The 18,880-nt window shown below is 35.5% G+C and overlaps 1 protein-coding gene across 1 annotated transcript in view; it reads right to left on the bottom strand.

Moving 5' to 3' along the window:
- The window catches only part of TNPO1 (transportin 1), a 74,181-nt gene that overhangs the window by 13,099 nt on the left and 42,202 nt on the right, over positions 1-18,880 (bottom strand). The window contains exons 14-22 of the mRNA XM_027864165.1: positions 18,458-18,629; positions 14,710-14,796; positions 11,622-11,729; positions 11,313-11,471; positions 11,003-11,090; positions 9,755-9,853; positions 9,462-9,557; positions 6,006-6,081; positions 5,039-5,138 (exon numbers count right to left, since the gene is read on the bottom strand). Of these exons, the coding sequence (XP_027719966.1) occupies positions 5,039-5,138; positions 6,006-6,081; positions 9,462-9,557; positions 9,755-9,853; positions 11,003-11,090; positions 11,313-11,471; positions 11,622-11,729; positions 14,710-14,796; positions 18,458-18,629 (985 nt within the window). The remainder of the gene's footprint in view (positions 1-5,038; positions 5,139-6,005; positions 6,082-9,461; positions 9,558-9,754; positions 9,854-11,002; positions 11,091-11,312; positions 11,472-11,621; positions 11,730-14,709; positions 14,797-18,457; positions 18,630-18,880) is intronic.

Below are 18,880 nucleotides of genomic sequence, written 5' to 3'. Positions count from 1 at the left end.
CTTAACATGGTTAAAGATACCCAATTTTTATTTGGCATTTCCCCAGCTCTATATTAAAACAGAACTATTAAAATTTTATTGTTGCAAAAAAATGAGTGTAAAGTAATTGCTAGGTCATCATTTTGTTTGTAGGAAGAGCATCTTATAGCTAAGTACTATAAACTCCTTGCAAACAGATTGCTAAAGTATTTGAGCTTATATCTCACTTGTCTTTGACACTGAGAGCATTCAATTTTGATCTTGTAGCTTTCAAACCAAAAGCTTATTAAAATGCACATCAGGAATCTAATTTGGAAATTTTAAAGTATGATGAATCTGAAAAATGTCCTATTTCTTAACTTGTTTGCAAAGAGAACCATTTCCAAACCTTGTTTTGTATAATCTTAGTTGTTTTCATATTAGAAATGCTTTTTAAAAATCATCACTGAAAAAAGTTGTACATAATAATTCAGCAATCGGACATTTAACATAATTAACTTGAACCTTTAGATGGAACATTAATTTTATTAATTTAGGTAACTAAGCTTAATAAGAAACTTAATGTAATAATACCAGAATGAGATTTTTGAAAAGCTCTATATGTGGATCACAACTTTTTTGGGGAAGTAGAATTTGAAATATTTATAGATATTATTTAATTTTTATAACATTAGTCTTGATATATTTAAGTTTTGCCAGTGTCTACCCCGACCCTCCCCTTCTTAAAAGGATGATTTTGGGGGGCAAGGGAAGGGAAAATCTATTGGGAAATGAAGATGATGTAAAAAAAAACAAACATGTCAATGGATTTTTTTAAATTTTGAAGGGGCTTACAAAATCCAAATGGTTATTTTAAATTTACCTAAGTGAATGATGAAATGGAGTATCAAATTATTCAACTATAAATCCAGTCTCAGACTAGCTACAAAATGATGCTTTCCATTATCATGATACATGTAGACAAAGCCAAGTAAATTACATTCATGTTTGTATCTATCTTATCTTTTCTTACACATTTATGCAGGGTTGGAGACAGTTTAACGAATACATACTGAAGTGACCAGGTATCCTAAAGAAAAAAAAAGCACTTAAACTAGCACACTTCTAAGACGATGCCATTTTCTGGGGCAAAAGGTTCAAATTGTCAACTGTTATTTGTCAGTGGAATGTAAAAATTTCTAGTCAGGGATTTCTTAAGTTAGGACACAGCTGAGGATTTCACAAAAATTGGTTTAAACATACATTAGTGAAAAGACATTTCAACGACTTTCAGTCTATGTTTTCTATGCCCACTGGCTCCTATGGACATTTAGCAAAAAATTAAACAAACAAACAAAAAAAAGCCATTTCTGAGGTAATCTCCTAATTAGCAATTACCTTCAAAAGTTACATCATACTTTAAATATACAAAAATAAAATTCCCTATACACTGTTAAAGTCACAATGAACAAGCCATGGTTATCTTGCCATCATTCACAAAATGTTCCATTTCCTGACTTCCATTTCTCAGTTCTTTTCCAGGGCATCACACCTGTACCCATTCCCATGCTCCCTACCAATGCAACTACGCCATTCTCCTTCTACCCTTGAATTTCTAGTGCCTTTGTTCTGTGATGATTCTACCTTGCCAAACCCCAATCGTGGGTCACTCTCACCATCTCTGTCCTTTTCCCTGAACAGAATTGGGGGAAATCATGAAACTGCTGATGAGATCCATTAAAAACTTATCACATCTAATCTCCATTGGGCCACCACTGTCGCAGGAAAAACATTCTATTCCTCTCTAGTAAGTAAACTACTTTTCCACTATGCACAGAATTCATTTGAAATATTGTTTCTCCTCAAGCCTCCTCCAGTATCCGCCTCCCCAGTCCACACTCACAGCAGAATACTTCAGTGAACAAAGTTACACTATTTACCAAGAACTGCTCCTTCTCTACACCTTGAATCATCTGGGCAGAATCTTTGATCTCAGATGAAGAGGTGACCTTTCTTACCAAAGCCAATTTCTGTAGGCACAACCCTTCACCCCATCCTCTCCTGATCTCACCAGCAAATTGCTTCCATTATTTTTGATACTCTCATCTTCTAATTCAAATGAGGAAGTGACTAATAATTCTCATTTTACAGATGAGAAAGTTGAGGTGCAGAGAGGTTTATAGGATCACAAGTTTAAAGGTGAAAGGGATATTGGAAGCTACCACTCCCTCATTTTATTTTACACATGAAGAATCTAAAGCCCAAGGAAGAGAAGTCCTTCCCTGTTGCCTACAAACATGTCTTGGTCTCTTCTATTATTAAGAAATCTTCACTTGGCTTCTGCAAGCCCCACTAGCCATCATCCTATGTTTCTCCTCTCCTTCAGGGCTAAACTCCTTCATGAAATATTCTATCATCAGTGATTCTACTTCCTCTCCTCTCACTCTTCTAAACCCTTCAAAGGTTGGCTTCCAACCTCATCATTCAATTGAAACTGCTATCTTAGTTACCAGTGATGTCAATTGTCAAATCCAATGGCTTTATTTCAACCCTTGTTTTTTCCTGATCTATTTTAAGTATTTGATACTGTTGATCTTTTCTTACTGGCTATTCTCTCCTCTCATCTACATTTTTATGACGTTGCTTTCCTGGTTCTTCTCCTTACCTGTCTTACCACTGGTTGGTTGGTTGTTGTCCTTCTTTCTCAAAAAGGACCAAAATGACATCACTATACTAGAGTGAAGTTTTAGTGTGTCTGATCAGACCAATACGAGCTCGAAATGCTGTACTACATGTTGGGTACAAATAGTGCATGTGAACCCTTGAAGTGAATTTCTCTAAGTTTGCATATTTTGTGTTCCTCTTGCACTACTTCAATTCTGCTTTGCTCATACAACACAGAACCTTTTCTGATGTGGGTACACCATGCTGAGCGGTCCTGTGGCAGTTTCTCCCATGTCACACAGTCAATTCCAGAGTTCTTTTTTTTTTTTTTGGCTAGGCAGTGGGATTAAGTGACTTGCTCAGGGTCACACAACTAGTAAGTGTTAGTGTCTGAGGCCAGATTTGAACTCAGGTCCTCCTGAATCCAGGGCTGGTGCTCCATCCACTGCGCCACCTAGCTGTCCCCAATTCCAAAGTTCTTAAGCGAGACCTTGAAAGTGTCCTTGCTTCTTCTGACCACTATGTGAACACTTGCCCTTTGTGGGCTCTCCATAAAATAAGTCTTTTTGGCAAGTGTATGTTTTGCATTTGAACTATACCCCAAGGTTATGTCCTGGGTCCTCTCTTCTTTCCTTTTATTCTGCCTCATCTGGTGATCTCATCAGCTACCATGGTTTAAATATCATCGATACACAGACGACTCCCCAATCTAACCCTAACCTCTCTCCTCAGCTAGTCATGTATCTCCAATTGCCTTTTGGACACCTCAAACTGCATGTCCCTGAATAATCTTAATCTAACATGTTCATTTTCCCCCCTCCAAACTCCTCAATCTTCCCAACTTTACTATTACTGTCAAGGGCACAATCATCCTCTTGTCACCCAGGCCCTAACCTCAGCATCATCCCTAACACGTCACCTCATTCCACATATCCGAATGGTTACCAAATCTTGTTTCTCTCTTCAGAACATCTCAGGTACGTGTAGGCTACTGTACTAGCCTTCTCATCGGTCTCATGGAGTTAAGTGTTTCCCCATTCTAATCCACCCTCCACTCATCCACCAAAGTGATTTTTCTAAAGCTTAGATAGGTCTGACCATGTCAACCTACAAACTCTGGAGCCTCTCTATTACCTTCACTACTTGACATTTAAAGCTCTTAATAATCTGGATCCTTCTTAGCATCCTCATCTTCTTATACTTTGATTCCCTCTACATGCATCCCTCCACATAGATAATGTTGATTTATGGTTTTCTAAGTCAATACACTTCGGGCAGGTATCCATTTCTATTTGTGTTTGACACCACTGATTTAAATGCTGTTTCTTCTTAGGTAAATAGGAGCACTAGAATTGAACCCAGGTCCCTCTGACTCCCAATATAGTACTCTTTACATTATACTGTCCATAAAATTCAGAAGACAACAATTTAAATCTATCCCTAGAGATGAAAATACGTAATATTTCAGAGTTAAATTTCTAGGCGCAATCATCAGAGCAGTACCATCATTATACTGAGTCAATTATTCTAATATAATTTTTCTTTGTATTTTTGAGGCAGCCAATGCAAAAGTGAGATTCTATAATTTGCATGGAGTAAGATCATTAATACAATTGCTTTCTAGAAAGCATTTCTCAGAAAATACAGAAAGAAAAAGCAAAAAATAAACACAAACCCTAGAGTTTAAAACTTCAAGATTAAGAATATTTTCCAATATATTTTGTTATGTAATTACTGAGCAAATGGAATTTTGTTCTTTCTTTATCCTTGCCTTTACTAAATAAAGAGAGATCTCTTAATTAAAAAAAAAAATTCCCCTTTAGAATGGAAGCTCTTTGAAGACAAGGATTGCTTTTATGTTTCTTTGTATCTGACACATATAAGTACTTAATAAAAGTTTGACTTTACTCTGGAGATAAAGGAATGGAAACCTTTTATTGTCTGATAGATGTTTAGGCATAGGTAAAATAGTGGCACGGCCCTACAGCTAAAAATAAAACCATAATTAACCAATCACTTCTGATGCTCAAAGATTTCTTTAACTTCTTGATACAAAATAAAGGGAAGCCAAGTGACAGGAATGGTTCTATAGAAATCCCTTTTATGTTCAAAACAGGACATTGTTTCCTGAATTTGAAATATGCTGGATTCTAGTAAGTAGTTATGTGCAAAATTGCTTTAGGAGATACCATTCCTTTGTACTCAGATAAAATTCTCCCACAGTGCTGTTCACTTAGCAGGCATTCAGAAAATATTATAAACAAACCAACAAAAACCTCACTAGCTAATAAATTCGGCATGAAAAGCCCATTTTTAAGACCTAGTTTGCATTTTCCATTAAGTATTGGCCTAATCTGCTATAATTTTCCATCTATTTGTTTTAGTTCAAGAACAAAAGTCAAAAAATTCATCTTACTTGGATTACTCCACTGGGGTTGACACTGATCATAGTACAAATCCCACGAAATGCTGAATCCTTTTCCTCATTGTCCCTTATATTTCTCAGAGAGGTACACCTATTAAATTACAGAAGTGAGCTTTAGTAATAAAGTAAAAAGGTGCTTCTGTTTTATTACTAACAGTATTTAATGGAATTCTACTCAAAGAGTTCTTGGAAAGCTAAAAGATGCCCAACAATTCTTTTGCTTTATCTACTTAATATCAAGTAATTAAAAAGTAGAATTCTTATTCCTTAGTAAAAATTAGTTATGTGAAAAATGAATGAATGAATTTAGATTTTGTACTAGATGTGCATCAACTGTTGAATTTCAGCCATGTGAAGGTTATTAAACTAGTCTAAAGAGTTAATACAAAAAGTATTCCATTAAACACCACTAATAGGGTTTTTTTTAGTTTATAAAAGCTATAGATTTTAAGAAGCAGAACATAGAATATACTGCCACAGTGTAAACTACATCTCGATACAACTTATGGTAAAAAATATTTAAATTTTACAGCAGCAAGCAAACAATACTTTTATACATAACAAATCTATGTTTTCAATCCAAGTTTTCAAATTAATTTTAAAGTAATGTAATGCAGTCTAATTTTTTACATCTGCATGCATCAATATTGTTCAGGAGGATTTTTAAATGCTCTGTAGGTATAAATCAAGCTTTTAACACAGCAAGCATGTGACAATCTTATCCCATGCATCAATTAGTCGTTAGCCACAACATAAAATAAATATACATGACGATGCTACTGAAAAACTCACAAACCTGATAGGACAAGATTAGTCACATGGTTGGCAATGATTAAGGATTGTGATTTTGTAACCAACTGAAAATATATCTAAAAGTGAGATAGAGAGAGAGAAAGAGAAAGAAAGAAAGAGTGAAGAAAAAATGAATTTAAAAAAAAAAAGATTGAATAATACACACCAGGGTCTTATAAACTGCTGTAGCATGGGGGCCACCTCTTGAGGACAAACGTAACCAAGACGACCAATTGTTATTGCTAAGGTAACGCAATCACGGTTATACACCACCAAACGCCAACCAAGACATGAGCAAATGAGGGGGAAGGAGAAAAAATAAAGAAAAAACAACAAATAACTCAGAAACAGAAACCAACAGAATCTGTGTATGATAATAAACATAAGATTTCACCAGTGCTGTTTATTACCACCCCCTAAAATAAGGGGCAGCAACATATATGGCATACTTTTGGGGAAAAAGAAAGCAAAAAGAATTAAAAAAATTTTAAAGATTGAGAGAACACCAAAAACACAAGCAATTTTGCTTCTCCCACCCAATTTATAATGCCCACATATGTCTATACACTAACAAAAAGATTGATTTGGAGGTTACTTGGTATAGGCTAGTAAATATTTTAAGAATTTGGTATCAAAATGAAAAATATTTAAGTACAGTTCTTTTTTTTGTTTGTTTGTTTTGGTGAGGCAATTGGGGATAAGTGACTTGCACAGAGTCACACACAGCAAGTTAATGTTATGTGTCTGAGGCCAGATTTGAACTCAGTTCCTCCTGACTCCAGGGCTGGTGCTCTATCCACTGCACCATCTAGCTGCCCCAAGTATAGTTCGTTAAGTTACATAATTTAGGTAAACTTACATAACAATTTATATTGATTTCAGAATCATTTATATGAAATGGACCATGAATCATCTCAAGTGTCACGTCAAGTATATTGCTAAAAATTTAAATCCGGTCTTTTCATCTCACCAAATTTATTTACATAAATGAATTCCTTTCATACTTCAATTTTAGACTGCCTAAATCAGTAGTTAAATCTCAAGTGTTAAGGTGCTCACTGACTGAATGGAGCAGGAAACAATTATTGTGATAGGTCAAATCTCATTTCAGCAAAACTCTCCATGTAACAAAAAACTTCAGGTCATATATTAATTTCAAGCAATATTCAAATTCTAATACAAAAAAAATTTTTGAACAGGAGTTTACTATAATCCAATTTGTTCCCCCTATTTTTTAAAAGCATTTTTTACTATATGGTCTAACCAATTTTCTGCTTTTATTATAAAAGGTATAGTGGAAAAGTAGAGATAACATAAAGGAGTAAATGTTAATTTTTAATTTTAAAAATTTAAATGGGAAAGTAATCACCAATACGTAATCATTGAAAAGAAATGCTTTCTTAATATAAGATGAAACAATTGCAACTCAGAAGTGCATTCTACAATTCAAAAATACATACATAAATAAATACACTTATACATTTAAAAAAAAAAAAAAACACAGAAAACAAACCATGAGGTGCTTTAATGGTGTTCTCTCAAAAACTCACAAAAGGTTAATATTTCAGAAAAAAAGGGTGGGGGGAAAAAGATAATGTTTAAGGATTACTTAAAGCAAACTACACAGATAATACTAAAAATCCAGCAGATTCATATGAAGCAAAGAAAACCTATGTTTAAGAGACACAAACTATGCAACATTCTCATTAAACAGGCATAATGAAACATGCAATAAAGCAGATGATGTTCTATTAAAAAGTTCAGTGTAGGATATACTATTTTTTTAAAATTATTTTGTAAAACAGGCATTGTATAAATTAATCTTGGACCACTGAACTTGAGCAGCAGAAGATATGGTTTCAAAATTCAGTTCAAGCACTTAATAGCTGCGTTTCCTCTTAATTTCCCTTAGGTTCAACTTCCTCATTTCAGGATACTACTGGAGCTACCAACTTTGAGAGCCATAGTGAAATAATATGTATCTGAACTATCATTATCATTTCCCTCTTAATGTTATAAAATTCATGCTAGATAAGATTGAAAATCATGAAAAGTCAATATATTCTAATTGCAGGAAGGATTTCTAAAAAGTTGAAATGGTAATGAAATTGTTTCATTTTTTTTTTAAATTTGTATCCATAGCACCTGATACAGCACCTCCCTCAAAAGGGGAACTTAATGCTTGTTGACTGATTTGATAAACCATTAATTTTTAAAAGCTCCATTTTACCTCCAATATACATATTCCAATAAAAAGTTTTGGCATTAAGATGTATGTTATGGAGCAATCTGTAATTAACTAATTATCAATTGTATTTTCAATGGAGGTTATGAACTTGGATTTCACCATTTTAATCCAACTTCTAACCTAATTATAGGATAGGTCAATTAATGTTCTAGGATGTACTGCTGCAGATTCAGTAGCTGATATCCCACAAAAAACTTTAGGTACATCACATTCAACATTTATTTGCAGTTATGCATTCACATTTAAAAACAAAGGTTCCTTTTTTTTTAAATTAATACATATGAAAGCTTCTACAATTTTATAGTAGTAAAATGCTTCAACTGTGGATGAATGTTACATACAGGTACTGCATTCTAAAAAGGAAAAAAACTGTTAAGATAACAATTTTTTTCATTTTTCAGCAATGTTTCCCTTGTGAAGTGTCAGTACCTATACAAACAACCAGATCTCTTTAAAATTTTAAAAGATCTCCTTCCATACTAACTCTAACACTCTAAAAATAGATTTAAAACAAACCTTTTCCATCATAGTTGATTTTATTCTAATCTTTCTATGGAATCTTTAGAAAGACAACTGCAAACCAGTAATCATCATGGTACAAAAAGGAATGAAATGAATGGAAAAGAATTTTGAAATTTATGACCAAAAACTATCAAGAACACTAACAAGTAAAAACAAAAAAAATACAAATATATTTCATAGTATGGAAGGTGCTCTTTAAACCATATATACATGCTCTTTGAAAATGCAAAAGGGAAACAAGCCCCCATAAATCAAATCCCACAAAGCTCTGCTTAAGTTCACACTTAGAAGTTAGTTACTGGAGAGAATACAAAATGTGCATGCTAGTAACAACAAATTAACTTTCAACAGCAGTGCCATATCCAATGTCTCAATCTATCTCAAAAATCTTGATATAGGGAAATAAAGCAGGATAGATAAATTTTTTGCAAATTTTTCAGACTCTTCCCCCCATGTATATGTCCAGCTCATATGGCTCAAAACTTTAAAAAGTTAATGTGTATAAACACAACATACAGGTGCAATATATTTTCTGAACCAGTATAATATAAAACCCATGAGGTTCCAGTATCATTCAACCATTAGACATACTTTAAGCTAATAAATAAGTATTAGGAAGCAAGGAAAATGGATTTCTAGTTGTCTTATTTGTTCTTCAGAGTTTTATAATACTGGTGCAGGAATATAGCTTTATTAATAAACAGCATATTTTATACACATGATCCACAAATGTTTATTTTAAAAAGCTGGACAAATGTTAGTACTGGTATAGTTTTTCTGAGCAATTTAATTTAAAAGAATTTTAAAAACAATTAGTTTTCCCTTCACCACAACAGTTCCGTTATATGGTACCTGTATTCTCTAACAACGTCTTTGGTGTGTTGGGTCTGTTAATGATTTCTACAAGCTGGTGCAACACCATTGGAATATAAGGCTGCATCTCTATACCTAGATAATTTAAAAAAAAAAAAAAGGAAGAAATTGTATAAAAAAAGAATATTTAGAGCTGTATTTACTGCGATACAATTTTATGTTAACGATGTTAATGATAAATCTGATAGTGCTTACGTTAATCTGATAGCAAACATAAAGAATGTTCATTTTAAATCTCTTCAACACTTACTAAAAAAAAAAAAAAGTCTCACCCATTTGAATCGAGATTTCTCCAATTGCCCACGTCGCATTGTTGCAGACTGAAATAAATTCTGGATTTAGGTTGGTTCCCAATATTGGCATGAAATCAGCTAGAAAGAATAACATTTTTTAAGATATTGTGCATTGACTGAAACATTTTACTCTAAGTGAACTGTGCTTCAAAGGGAAAAAAAACCCTCCAAATCTATGTGTAAACTGACCTGGGGGGAAAAAAACAGATTGGATGCTACACTAGAATGCCACCATCTATTAACTGAGACTGTTAAAAGACAGTCATATCATACAAAATATATTCTTTTAGAGCAAAAAGGAAATTTAGATTTTAGAAATATTGGTAATTTGTTTCTCTGAATTAAAATGGCTACCTCTATACTTTATAGGCTCCTCCTCACAGGAAGCCAGAACTACAGATACAACTTAAGTTTTTCATTTTTCTCATTAGGTCATTTAAAAAAGACTTACTAGACTTTATTTAAAGCATGATTTTTATTACACTAGGAGTCATGAGGGGAAGAACCTAAAATAGAAGTTATGACAATGTAAGATTCAACTTTTTTTACAAAATATTTTACACAAATATTTCAAATAAAAACCCAGTACTTGAACTGGCCAGAGATAGTACAATTTAAAAATGCACAATGCTTGGCATATAGTTAAATGCTTAACAAATGTTTTTTCTTTCCTTCTCTCACTTGTTCATCTACAAAAGGCATATTTGATTATTTAATCATTTATGGACCCCTTCCTATTACTCCAAAACCAGTTTCCTCCTTTGAACTCTAAACAAGATAAGTGGAATTTTTAAAATATTTTATCTTTTAAGAATCCTCAATGCTGGAGTGCATGGGTGGGAGGGAAAGGGAAGCAGAAATTGGGCTGCATTTCAGTTATGAAATAGTATGATTTTTTTTTAACAACTTGTTTTTGGAAAGGCCATTAAATTATAATCCAGCCACTGGAATAGGAAGAAGTAATGCTAGATGTCTTATGCTCTTTCCCCTCATCCCACTGGTATATTCTCATGCAGAAGCATAGCTGCAAAAGTGTGACTAATTTATACTGATATTTTCTTGTCTTACATAAATATACCCTCAAAATTGTGAGGAAGGCAAGTAATCAAATCGTATATATGAAAAATGAGTAAGATTTGTCACTACATCGTATCCATTAAAGAAAAGCTGAGTTAATCATGCTACTGATGTTATCATCATAGAGTGGAGAGGTAAGTATGGTCATACCTATGCAAGGCTTAACATGCTGAAAGCATGCCTTCGTCAGGTCACCTAACAAGGCAAATGAACTCTGTCGAACTTCTGGCATTTTATCCTGCAAAAATGAAGGGAAAAAACCGTCATTCCAATTCAGAAAACTGTATGTCAATTGAAGACATCAAAGTAACTGGTTACACACACATCAAGTGAAATAATATTATAGGGAGCAGCCCATAAAACAGCACTGGAGTGGGGACTGGTTTTAATTTGTTAATCACTCAGTTCACAGCAAGGTAATATAGTGTATGCCCTGCACGGGATTACAAAAAAACCTTACCTGCATGCACTGGTACATCAGCGTTAGAATGTTGCTTCGAGCTACTAGCTGTTCAATGTTGCCTCCAAGTCCTTCAGCTAGGCCACTGAGTAAATCAAGAGCCACAATCATGAAATCTTTATCAGGAGCCTCATATTGATCGGGTTGAGCATTGTGCAACTATAATTTTAAGAAATGGTTTTAAAATAAATACTTTAAAACATTCAAGAAAAAAGCTAAATTTTAAAATGGACTGTGCCTACTGCCAATAACTGACTTGATTTGGCAGACTAGGAAAAAACGAAATTATAATAAAAACAATGAAAATACCATGGCTTGTGCAAGAGTCTTCTGGACAAGGTTCACACAACGCTGATACACAGGTTCACAGTATGGAAGGAAGCCAGACTGCAGGGCCGTGGCAACCGAAGACAGGCACTGAAACAAGAGTCAAGTATATGATTGCTTTTTTGGCTACACTCGAGACAGCCAGAGATCTCTGAATGTACAATTCAACAAGACAAAATGAAATCTTGTATAGCTAAATGCTAATGGTGAGAGTCTCAATCTGGGATCAGTAATGCACTAGTTGCTACATCAAGCCTTACTTCCTTTTTCTTTTTTAATTAATTTGTTTTGATTTATCAACAGTCATTTCCATAAGCTTTTTTGAATTTTTCTCCCCCTTCCTTCCTACCTCCAACCCCAAGATGGCACAAAACCTGATATAGGCTATACATGAGACTTTTGGAGATGTCTTAGATCCTCGCATTGCTGAGAAGGGCTGATAAAGTTAGTTCTCCTGGTTCTGCTCACTTCACTCAGTGCCGCCAGTCCACACAAGTCTTTCCAGGTCTTTCTGAAGTCTGCCTGCTCATCATTTCTTATAGCACAATAGTATTCTATTATACTCATATACCACAACTTGTTCAGCCATTCCTCAATTGATGAGCATCCCCTCAATTTCCAATTCTTTGCCACCGCAAAAAGAGCTGCTGTAAATATTTTTGTACATGTGGGTCTTTCTTCTTTTTTCTTAATGCATTTTCATGCCATCCCTACTCAATCCAGCTCCAGCCTTGGGGTCCTGTTTGGTGAGTTTTTCACATTTAGCTCAACCTAGATCCACTCCCTAGCTCTCAGCCATGTTTGCCAAACTTCTCCACAAATATCCTTCCTGCTCATTTTCTACCTCTAAGCTCTAGGAATAGTAATCAAATCAACACTGCATTCCTGGAAAGAAGTACTCATCAATTGCCCTACAGCTCTACACTCATCGATCTATACCTAACCAAATCATCCTACCCTGGACACCCCTCCTACATATCTTGTCTTTCTCTATTAGAATGTAAGCTTCTTGAGAGCAGGAACTGACCTACCTTTTCTATTTGTATCCCCGGTGCTTACTACTTAACATGTAATAAGCCTTTAATACTTTTTTTTTGGTATTCATTTAAATGTAATTTAACATTTTTCCATCATGTATTAGGTGTCAATATTTTTGCCATGATTCCCTCTATACTCTCCTAACCCCAAAAGCAAAGTTGACGACTTGGTACCCTACATCCGAAAAGCCACCAATTTCTAACATCTGTTTTAGCAAGGTTCATTTCCCACATACGTTAGTGGTCAAGAACAATGGTTTTTTAAATGCATTCTATTCCTAAGAGAAAAATCAGTGGGGTTCACCACACAAATCAGCTGTCTGGACTGCGCGGCACATTGAACAGCCCCTTCCCACTATCCACGCTTGAATCAAACCTACCATACATGTATCATGTTAGTAAGTATTGAGCTGGAGAAGTGACAAGACTACACAATACTAGTCTGCTCTGAGGTTGGTGATAATTTGTAATTCTGGTACTCCTGGGCATACTCTTCTTCCCCCTTAGTCCTTGCCACAAATTTCTACAAATCCTATCTTTCATATTTTCTAATTCTACCTCTACCCCTACCTATAATCTTAGCAATTAAAAAAATTTCTATACCAAATTAACCCTTTGAAGGCTATTTGACAAATTATTTTTAATCTTAAAAATCCGGAAACGCTGTTATCTAGGGTCACAGGAACACAGGTTTAGAATCGGAACGGACCTTGGAGATCCCAATTATTAAGGCTAATTTTTCCTTAAAAGATAGCGAAACCATTATTGAGACTTGACTGGCTCAGAGAACTAAAAGCTCAGGCTGTTGACATCACTTCTTGGTCACTGTAGTACAAAATGTTCAGGAAGAGCTCCATATAGTGCTGATGATTAACAGACCATGATGGAAAAGACAGGCAAGGGAGCTGCTACATCGACTCAGCATGTCCTCAGTGCACATCCTTTTGCGATAGCCTTCTGCCATGCCTGAGTAATTCTCCTTCTGTTAACTGTTGAAGGACTCACATGATTTCATTTTGTCCCAAGACTGAACATAAATTACCAGGGGATGGGCCCAAGTCAAGCTTAACCCAGAACAGACAAGCTGCCAGCTGCCACTCATTTTTAAATAAGAACATTTATCGTAAGCAAGAATTTGGTCACATTTTTCTGGTCCTCTACCTTTTTAGAAAGTTTAAGTAGCTCCTAGCAAGATGTCTTTTTGCATTCTAGAGCCTAAACTATTTTCCAGTTCTCCACACATGTATTTTTTAATAAAGAACTGTCAATTCGCAGACACACGAAGTCATCATTGCACTCACCTCAACGATTTACTGCACACTTGCTATGTGCCTGGCTCTCTAGCAGAGTATTCTATGTTTTAAGAGTTGAAGTTACTACATTACATGTAATATTACAAATGCAAGTAGATCACTCTTTATGTCAGTATTTCAACTAGTACGGTTTTAAAATTGTTCTAGTTTGAAATAATTTATATTCTATTCCAATACCCCATTGTTGCTGGGCAGCAACCAAGGGCTATGCAAGAAAGGTACAACCTCTAGCAAGTCACACTTAGGTAGGAAGGGGGGATGACAGACTACATCATCTGTTACTCAAAGACCAGACTAGCTAAATACTCAGGGTCACATCCCCAGGAGGTTGGCAACTCATTAAAAAAATTTCTTTGGTCATTGCAATTTTAAGACATTAGGAGTAATCCATCAAAAATAACAAAACTAATAAAAACAACAGATCGAAGCATACTGCATGTGCAGTTATCACAAATACAGTTACAACTTACATGATAAACATTTTGTACTTCACCATCCTTCAACTCAGAGGTAGCAAACATATGGCCTGCAACACTTCTGAGTGCAGCATGGACCAGACTAAAACACAACTGGCAAACACTTAACGAAATAAATAAAAATACAATATAATGTCAATATGTGGTTTTTTAAAGTAAAGATGCAATCCACAGGGATCCTTATGTACAGTTTAGTGGCCCCCTTTGTACCTGAGTTTGACATCACTGCTTCAAATGATCTTACCTCAAGTAAAGGGAAGAGATCTTTATCTTCATCTTTCAGCATGTTCCATTTCTGGATTAGTGGAGGCATTAGCATCTGTATATATTCCTATTTATATAGAAGAAAAATAAACATGAATTTTTAAGAAAGGACAGTTCCATGATGAAACGAATCAATTTTAGTACTGAAAATCAAGGAAAAGGAATTGCCCTTTATAAGACATCTAACCCTATTGTTTTACTTTTAAAATATTCTTTACAAGTTCAACATTTCTTTCTGGAGAATGGTATACATATACATCTCCATGATTCAAGAAAAGAATCCTGGTTTTGGACAAACCACTCCTGTCTTTGGACAATATAAATGTGCCTTAGATTCCTTAAGGGAACTAACAGTATGTTTCACAACTCCACTGTGGGAAGAGGCAGCACGCTGTAATGGAAAGGGCACTGCGCTGCGCTTGAAGTCAGGAGAGATGGCAGTTCAAGCCGTGGCTGACCAGCACTGTGGGATCGAGGGCAAAGCCATTTCATGTGTCTAATCCTTAGATCTTCTTCTGTCAAATGGGATACTACTGTGTGAAGTGCTCACCTTAAAAGGCGGTTGTGAGAGAAACGCTCTGTGAAACGCTAAGTGTGATTTTAAAAGATGACAGAAAACAGGTCCTCAAGTTTATCTTCCAATCCATTAGATCAGCGCTATTGAGGCTCGTGGCCTCATGTGGGGTTGCAACCCACAGTTTAACAAGCACTGAAAAGGTCTGGAGTAGGAAAAGTTTAAGAAGCTCTGCTGGTATAAGCCTTGGAGGGGACTGAATCTATCCCATATTAATGAGGGAACTGAAACACAAGGTGATAGTGACAAACCTAAGTCCTATGATTCCAAATCTAAATTAAACTGACATTACACCTTATCTTAATTCTCAATCATGTATCAGCGAGCTATATCTTTTTCTTACCTGACACACTGGGAGCTGGGGGAGACTCAACCTATGACATGCTACGGTTACTACTGCATAGTGCTTTAAAATTAACATGTAATCTGAAACTACCTAATATTCTAAAACCATGGTAAGGTAATCTTAAAATGAAGTTAAAATATAAAGACTTAAAGTATTACATAAAGGTGAATTATTACAGATGTTTCTTATTTAACTGCAGACAGTACAAAAGAAGCCAAGCAAAATAGTACAGGTACAGATGTCCAAATTCTCGAAGATCATTTCTAAAATAAATTAGGCAAGAGAGCAATGAAAAGGGAGATGACCATATTCTGGGGTGGAAGTGGGTGCTTCAGATACTCCTAGCAATATCAGCTCTCACCACAATTTGCATTTCATATAATTTTGGTCAGACTAAGCTTCTCTCGAAGTTAGGAACACATGTAGGCAGAAATAGTTGGCATACCCATGAGGAAATTTAATAATCCTTATAGATTCCTCATAAACAGTATATATTAAGATTCCTGAGGTCTGCTTACTCTAAGTGGTACATTTGCAAAGGATGTCAGTTCTCTTTGTCCTTCTGATACGCCAAAATTCAAGAGCCTCTCACTGAAGTCAGTCTACAATCCTACCACAGCTGACCAGCTCCAGCTGGGTTTCAAGTACGCTCTTGCACATCCTGGATCAGGACAAAAGGACCCTGGGTGGCCATGTCACAGGATGACACTTGTTTTTTGTTTGTTTTGGCACTTGTTAAAATAGGGATACACTAAGGATATTCTATACACTAACTGTGAGGGCACACCAAAGATCTGTTCTGGGCCTTCTTCTCTTGCTAAACCTTCTTTTCCTTGGTTCTCACTGTTTTATCATGCTTATTTATGAAGATGGTTCTCAGATCTATACAACAAGCCCTAGTCTCTATCCTCAACAACCTCTGCATATCACCATCTACCTATTCAATAATTTAAAGTAAATGTCCCAGAGAACATCTCAAATAGTTAAAAATAAAAAAAACACCCCCTTAAGTGCCCCCCACATTCATCCCTCTTCCAGATCTTATTTCAATCAAGAATCTTCCCAGTATACCATGTTTATGCAACCTGAGAGTCCTCCTCCACTCCTGATTCTCCCCTAACCCACATATCCAATGTGCTATATATACTAACATTACTATCTATATAGCCTATCTCCTATCTAATCTTATCTCTTTATTCACATGGCTACTACCCTAGCTTAAGCCATTATCATGTTTTGCTTGGACTATTGCAATCCTCCTGGTTACCCTTGCCTCACAAGTCTTTCATTCCCTCTAATCCATCCTTCATATAACTGTCAGAATGGATTTTTCCTGAAATACATTCCACTCTCTTACTCAACAAATTCCCTTTTACCTGTAGGATCAAATATAAAGTCTTTGGGCCACTGAAAACCTTTTATAACCTAGCCCCAATCTACCTTTCCATCTTATACACATACTACAGTCTAGCCAAATTGGCCTTCTTGACATTCTCCCACATACAATGCTCCCCTTTCTGTCTCCTGACTTTGAAATGGTTGTTCCCCATGACTGGAATGCCTGTTTTCCTTCAAGACTCAGCTTGAGCATCACCGTCTGCAGGAAAGCCTTCTCTGGTTCCCCCAATGGTAGTTTCTCCATTCCTAAAAGTTCCTTCTATTTATTTTGTACATAAATTTTCTATATGCTTATTTACATACATGTTGTCTCCTGATAGAAAGCAAGCTCTCTGATGATAAGGACTTGCTTTACTTTTCTCTCTGTAACCCCAATGCCTGCCACACAGTTGGTACTTGACAAATGCTTATTTATCAACTGAGGATTAAAGGTAGGACTGGAATCTAAGTGTTCCCAACTCTGGCAACTGGTGGTGCAGTGGATAGAGCACTGGGCCTGGAATCTAGCTGCATGAACTTGGGCATGTCATTTAACCCCCATTTGCCTCAGTTTCCTCAACTGTAAAATGTAAAATAACAACAGCATATACCTTACATCGTTGTAAGGACAAAATGAGATATTTGTAAAAGTGCTTAGCACAGCGCCTAGCATATAGAAGGCCTACCCTTCACCACCCATCTCCTCTCCCAACTCTTAAGTCTAACACTCTTATGTATTTGGTCATGCTGCTTGCAAATGCCAAGCCTGAACCTTCTGCTAATTAGCCTGATCATTTTATCATTCCCCTCAGCAAAGAATATTTATTGTGGCCATCTTGGTTGGAATAACTCCTTTCTCTTTTCTGTTCGAGGGCTATATTAATTCTCAAATTGTCTAGCTCTAGTTTATTTCTTCCATGAAGCCTTTCCTAAGGTAGCCTGCAAAAATTATTCTTTTAGCTAACTTCTGTTAAAATGTTTTATAAGGTTCAGTCTTGTTTTCTGTTTCACTCACATCTCTTTTTCTCTAATTAAAATATATCTTTGATTCCCTCCCCAACAGGCAGCAGTGTTGATTAATAAGCACTGAAGTAATTGGGTTCCTTTAAAATTTGTATAAACTAACTTTAAGGGGAACTGAAGAAATTTCAATGGTGCATCTGTAAATGTCACAATGAATTCCAGTGAGTTCAGTGCTGTTTTTTTAACCTCTTTCTGTTTGACTTTTATAGTAAAGCACTTGCATATTAAGTTAAAGGGTTAATATCAAAAGGTATTAATATTACAGCCACACCTTTCTAATCTATCTATATTCTGTACTACAGATGTACATAATTAAAAACACTCATTACTTCACGGTGCTACGCTGTACTATATAATCCAACTAAGCTGTATTTCCTTCTCTTAAAATTGTTAAAGAGATATACTTACCGGTTTATTTAAATGATGCCCTACAGAATCTGCTAATGTTCCTATGGCATCATAAAGAATGAGCAGATTCTTATGCTGGTATTTACTAAATGCGAAGACCAGGGTGTCAAGTATATAAGCAAGGTAGGGAACAAGTTCTGTACAAGCCTCCTCTTCCAGGGTAGCAAAGGCACTAAGAATTTTTTTTTTAAAAAGAGAGAGAAATGGTTATTATATTAAAAAATGTGCAATAGGGATAGGTACACTGACATATTATGTGTCATTATCTTCTACAAGCCCATAACACCCAAAAAGACTTTTCTTCTTCTTTTTTTAAAAATTATTTCAACTTCCTATTCTCATCTACTCCTCCAATTGTAGGCCTGTCTGGTTGGTACCATTTAGCCCACTGTTACCACCAGATCTAAAGATTAGACTTTAGGA

The sequence above is a fragment of the Vombatus ursinus genome, unplaced genomic scaffold (genome assembly GCF_900497805.2).
Source record: "Vombatus ursinus unplaced genomic scaffold, bare-nosed wombat genome assembly UNPS02014774.1, whole genome shotgun sequence".
NCBI lineage: Eukaryota > Metazoa > Chordata > Mammalia > Diprotodontia > Vombatidae > Vombatus > Vombatus ursinus.
Note: the sequence above shows the minus strand (reverse complement) of the source record. Positions and strands in the feature narration are given on the sequence as shown.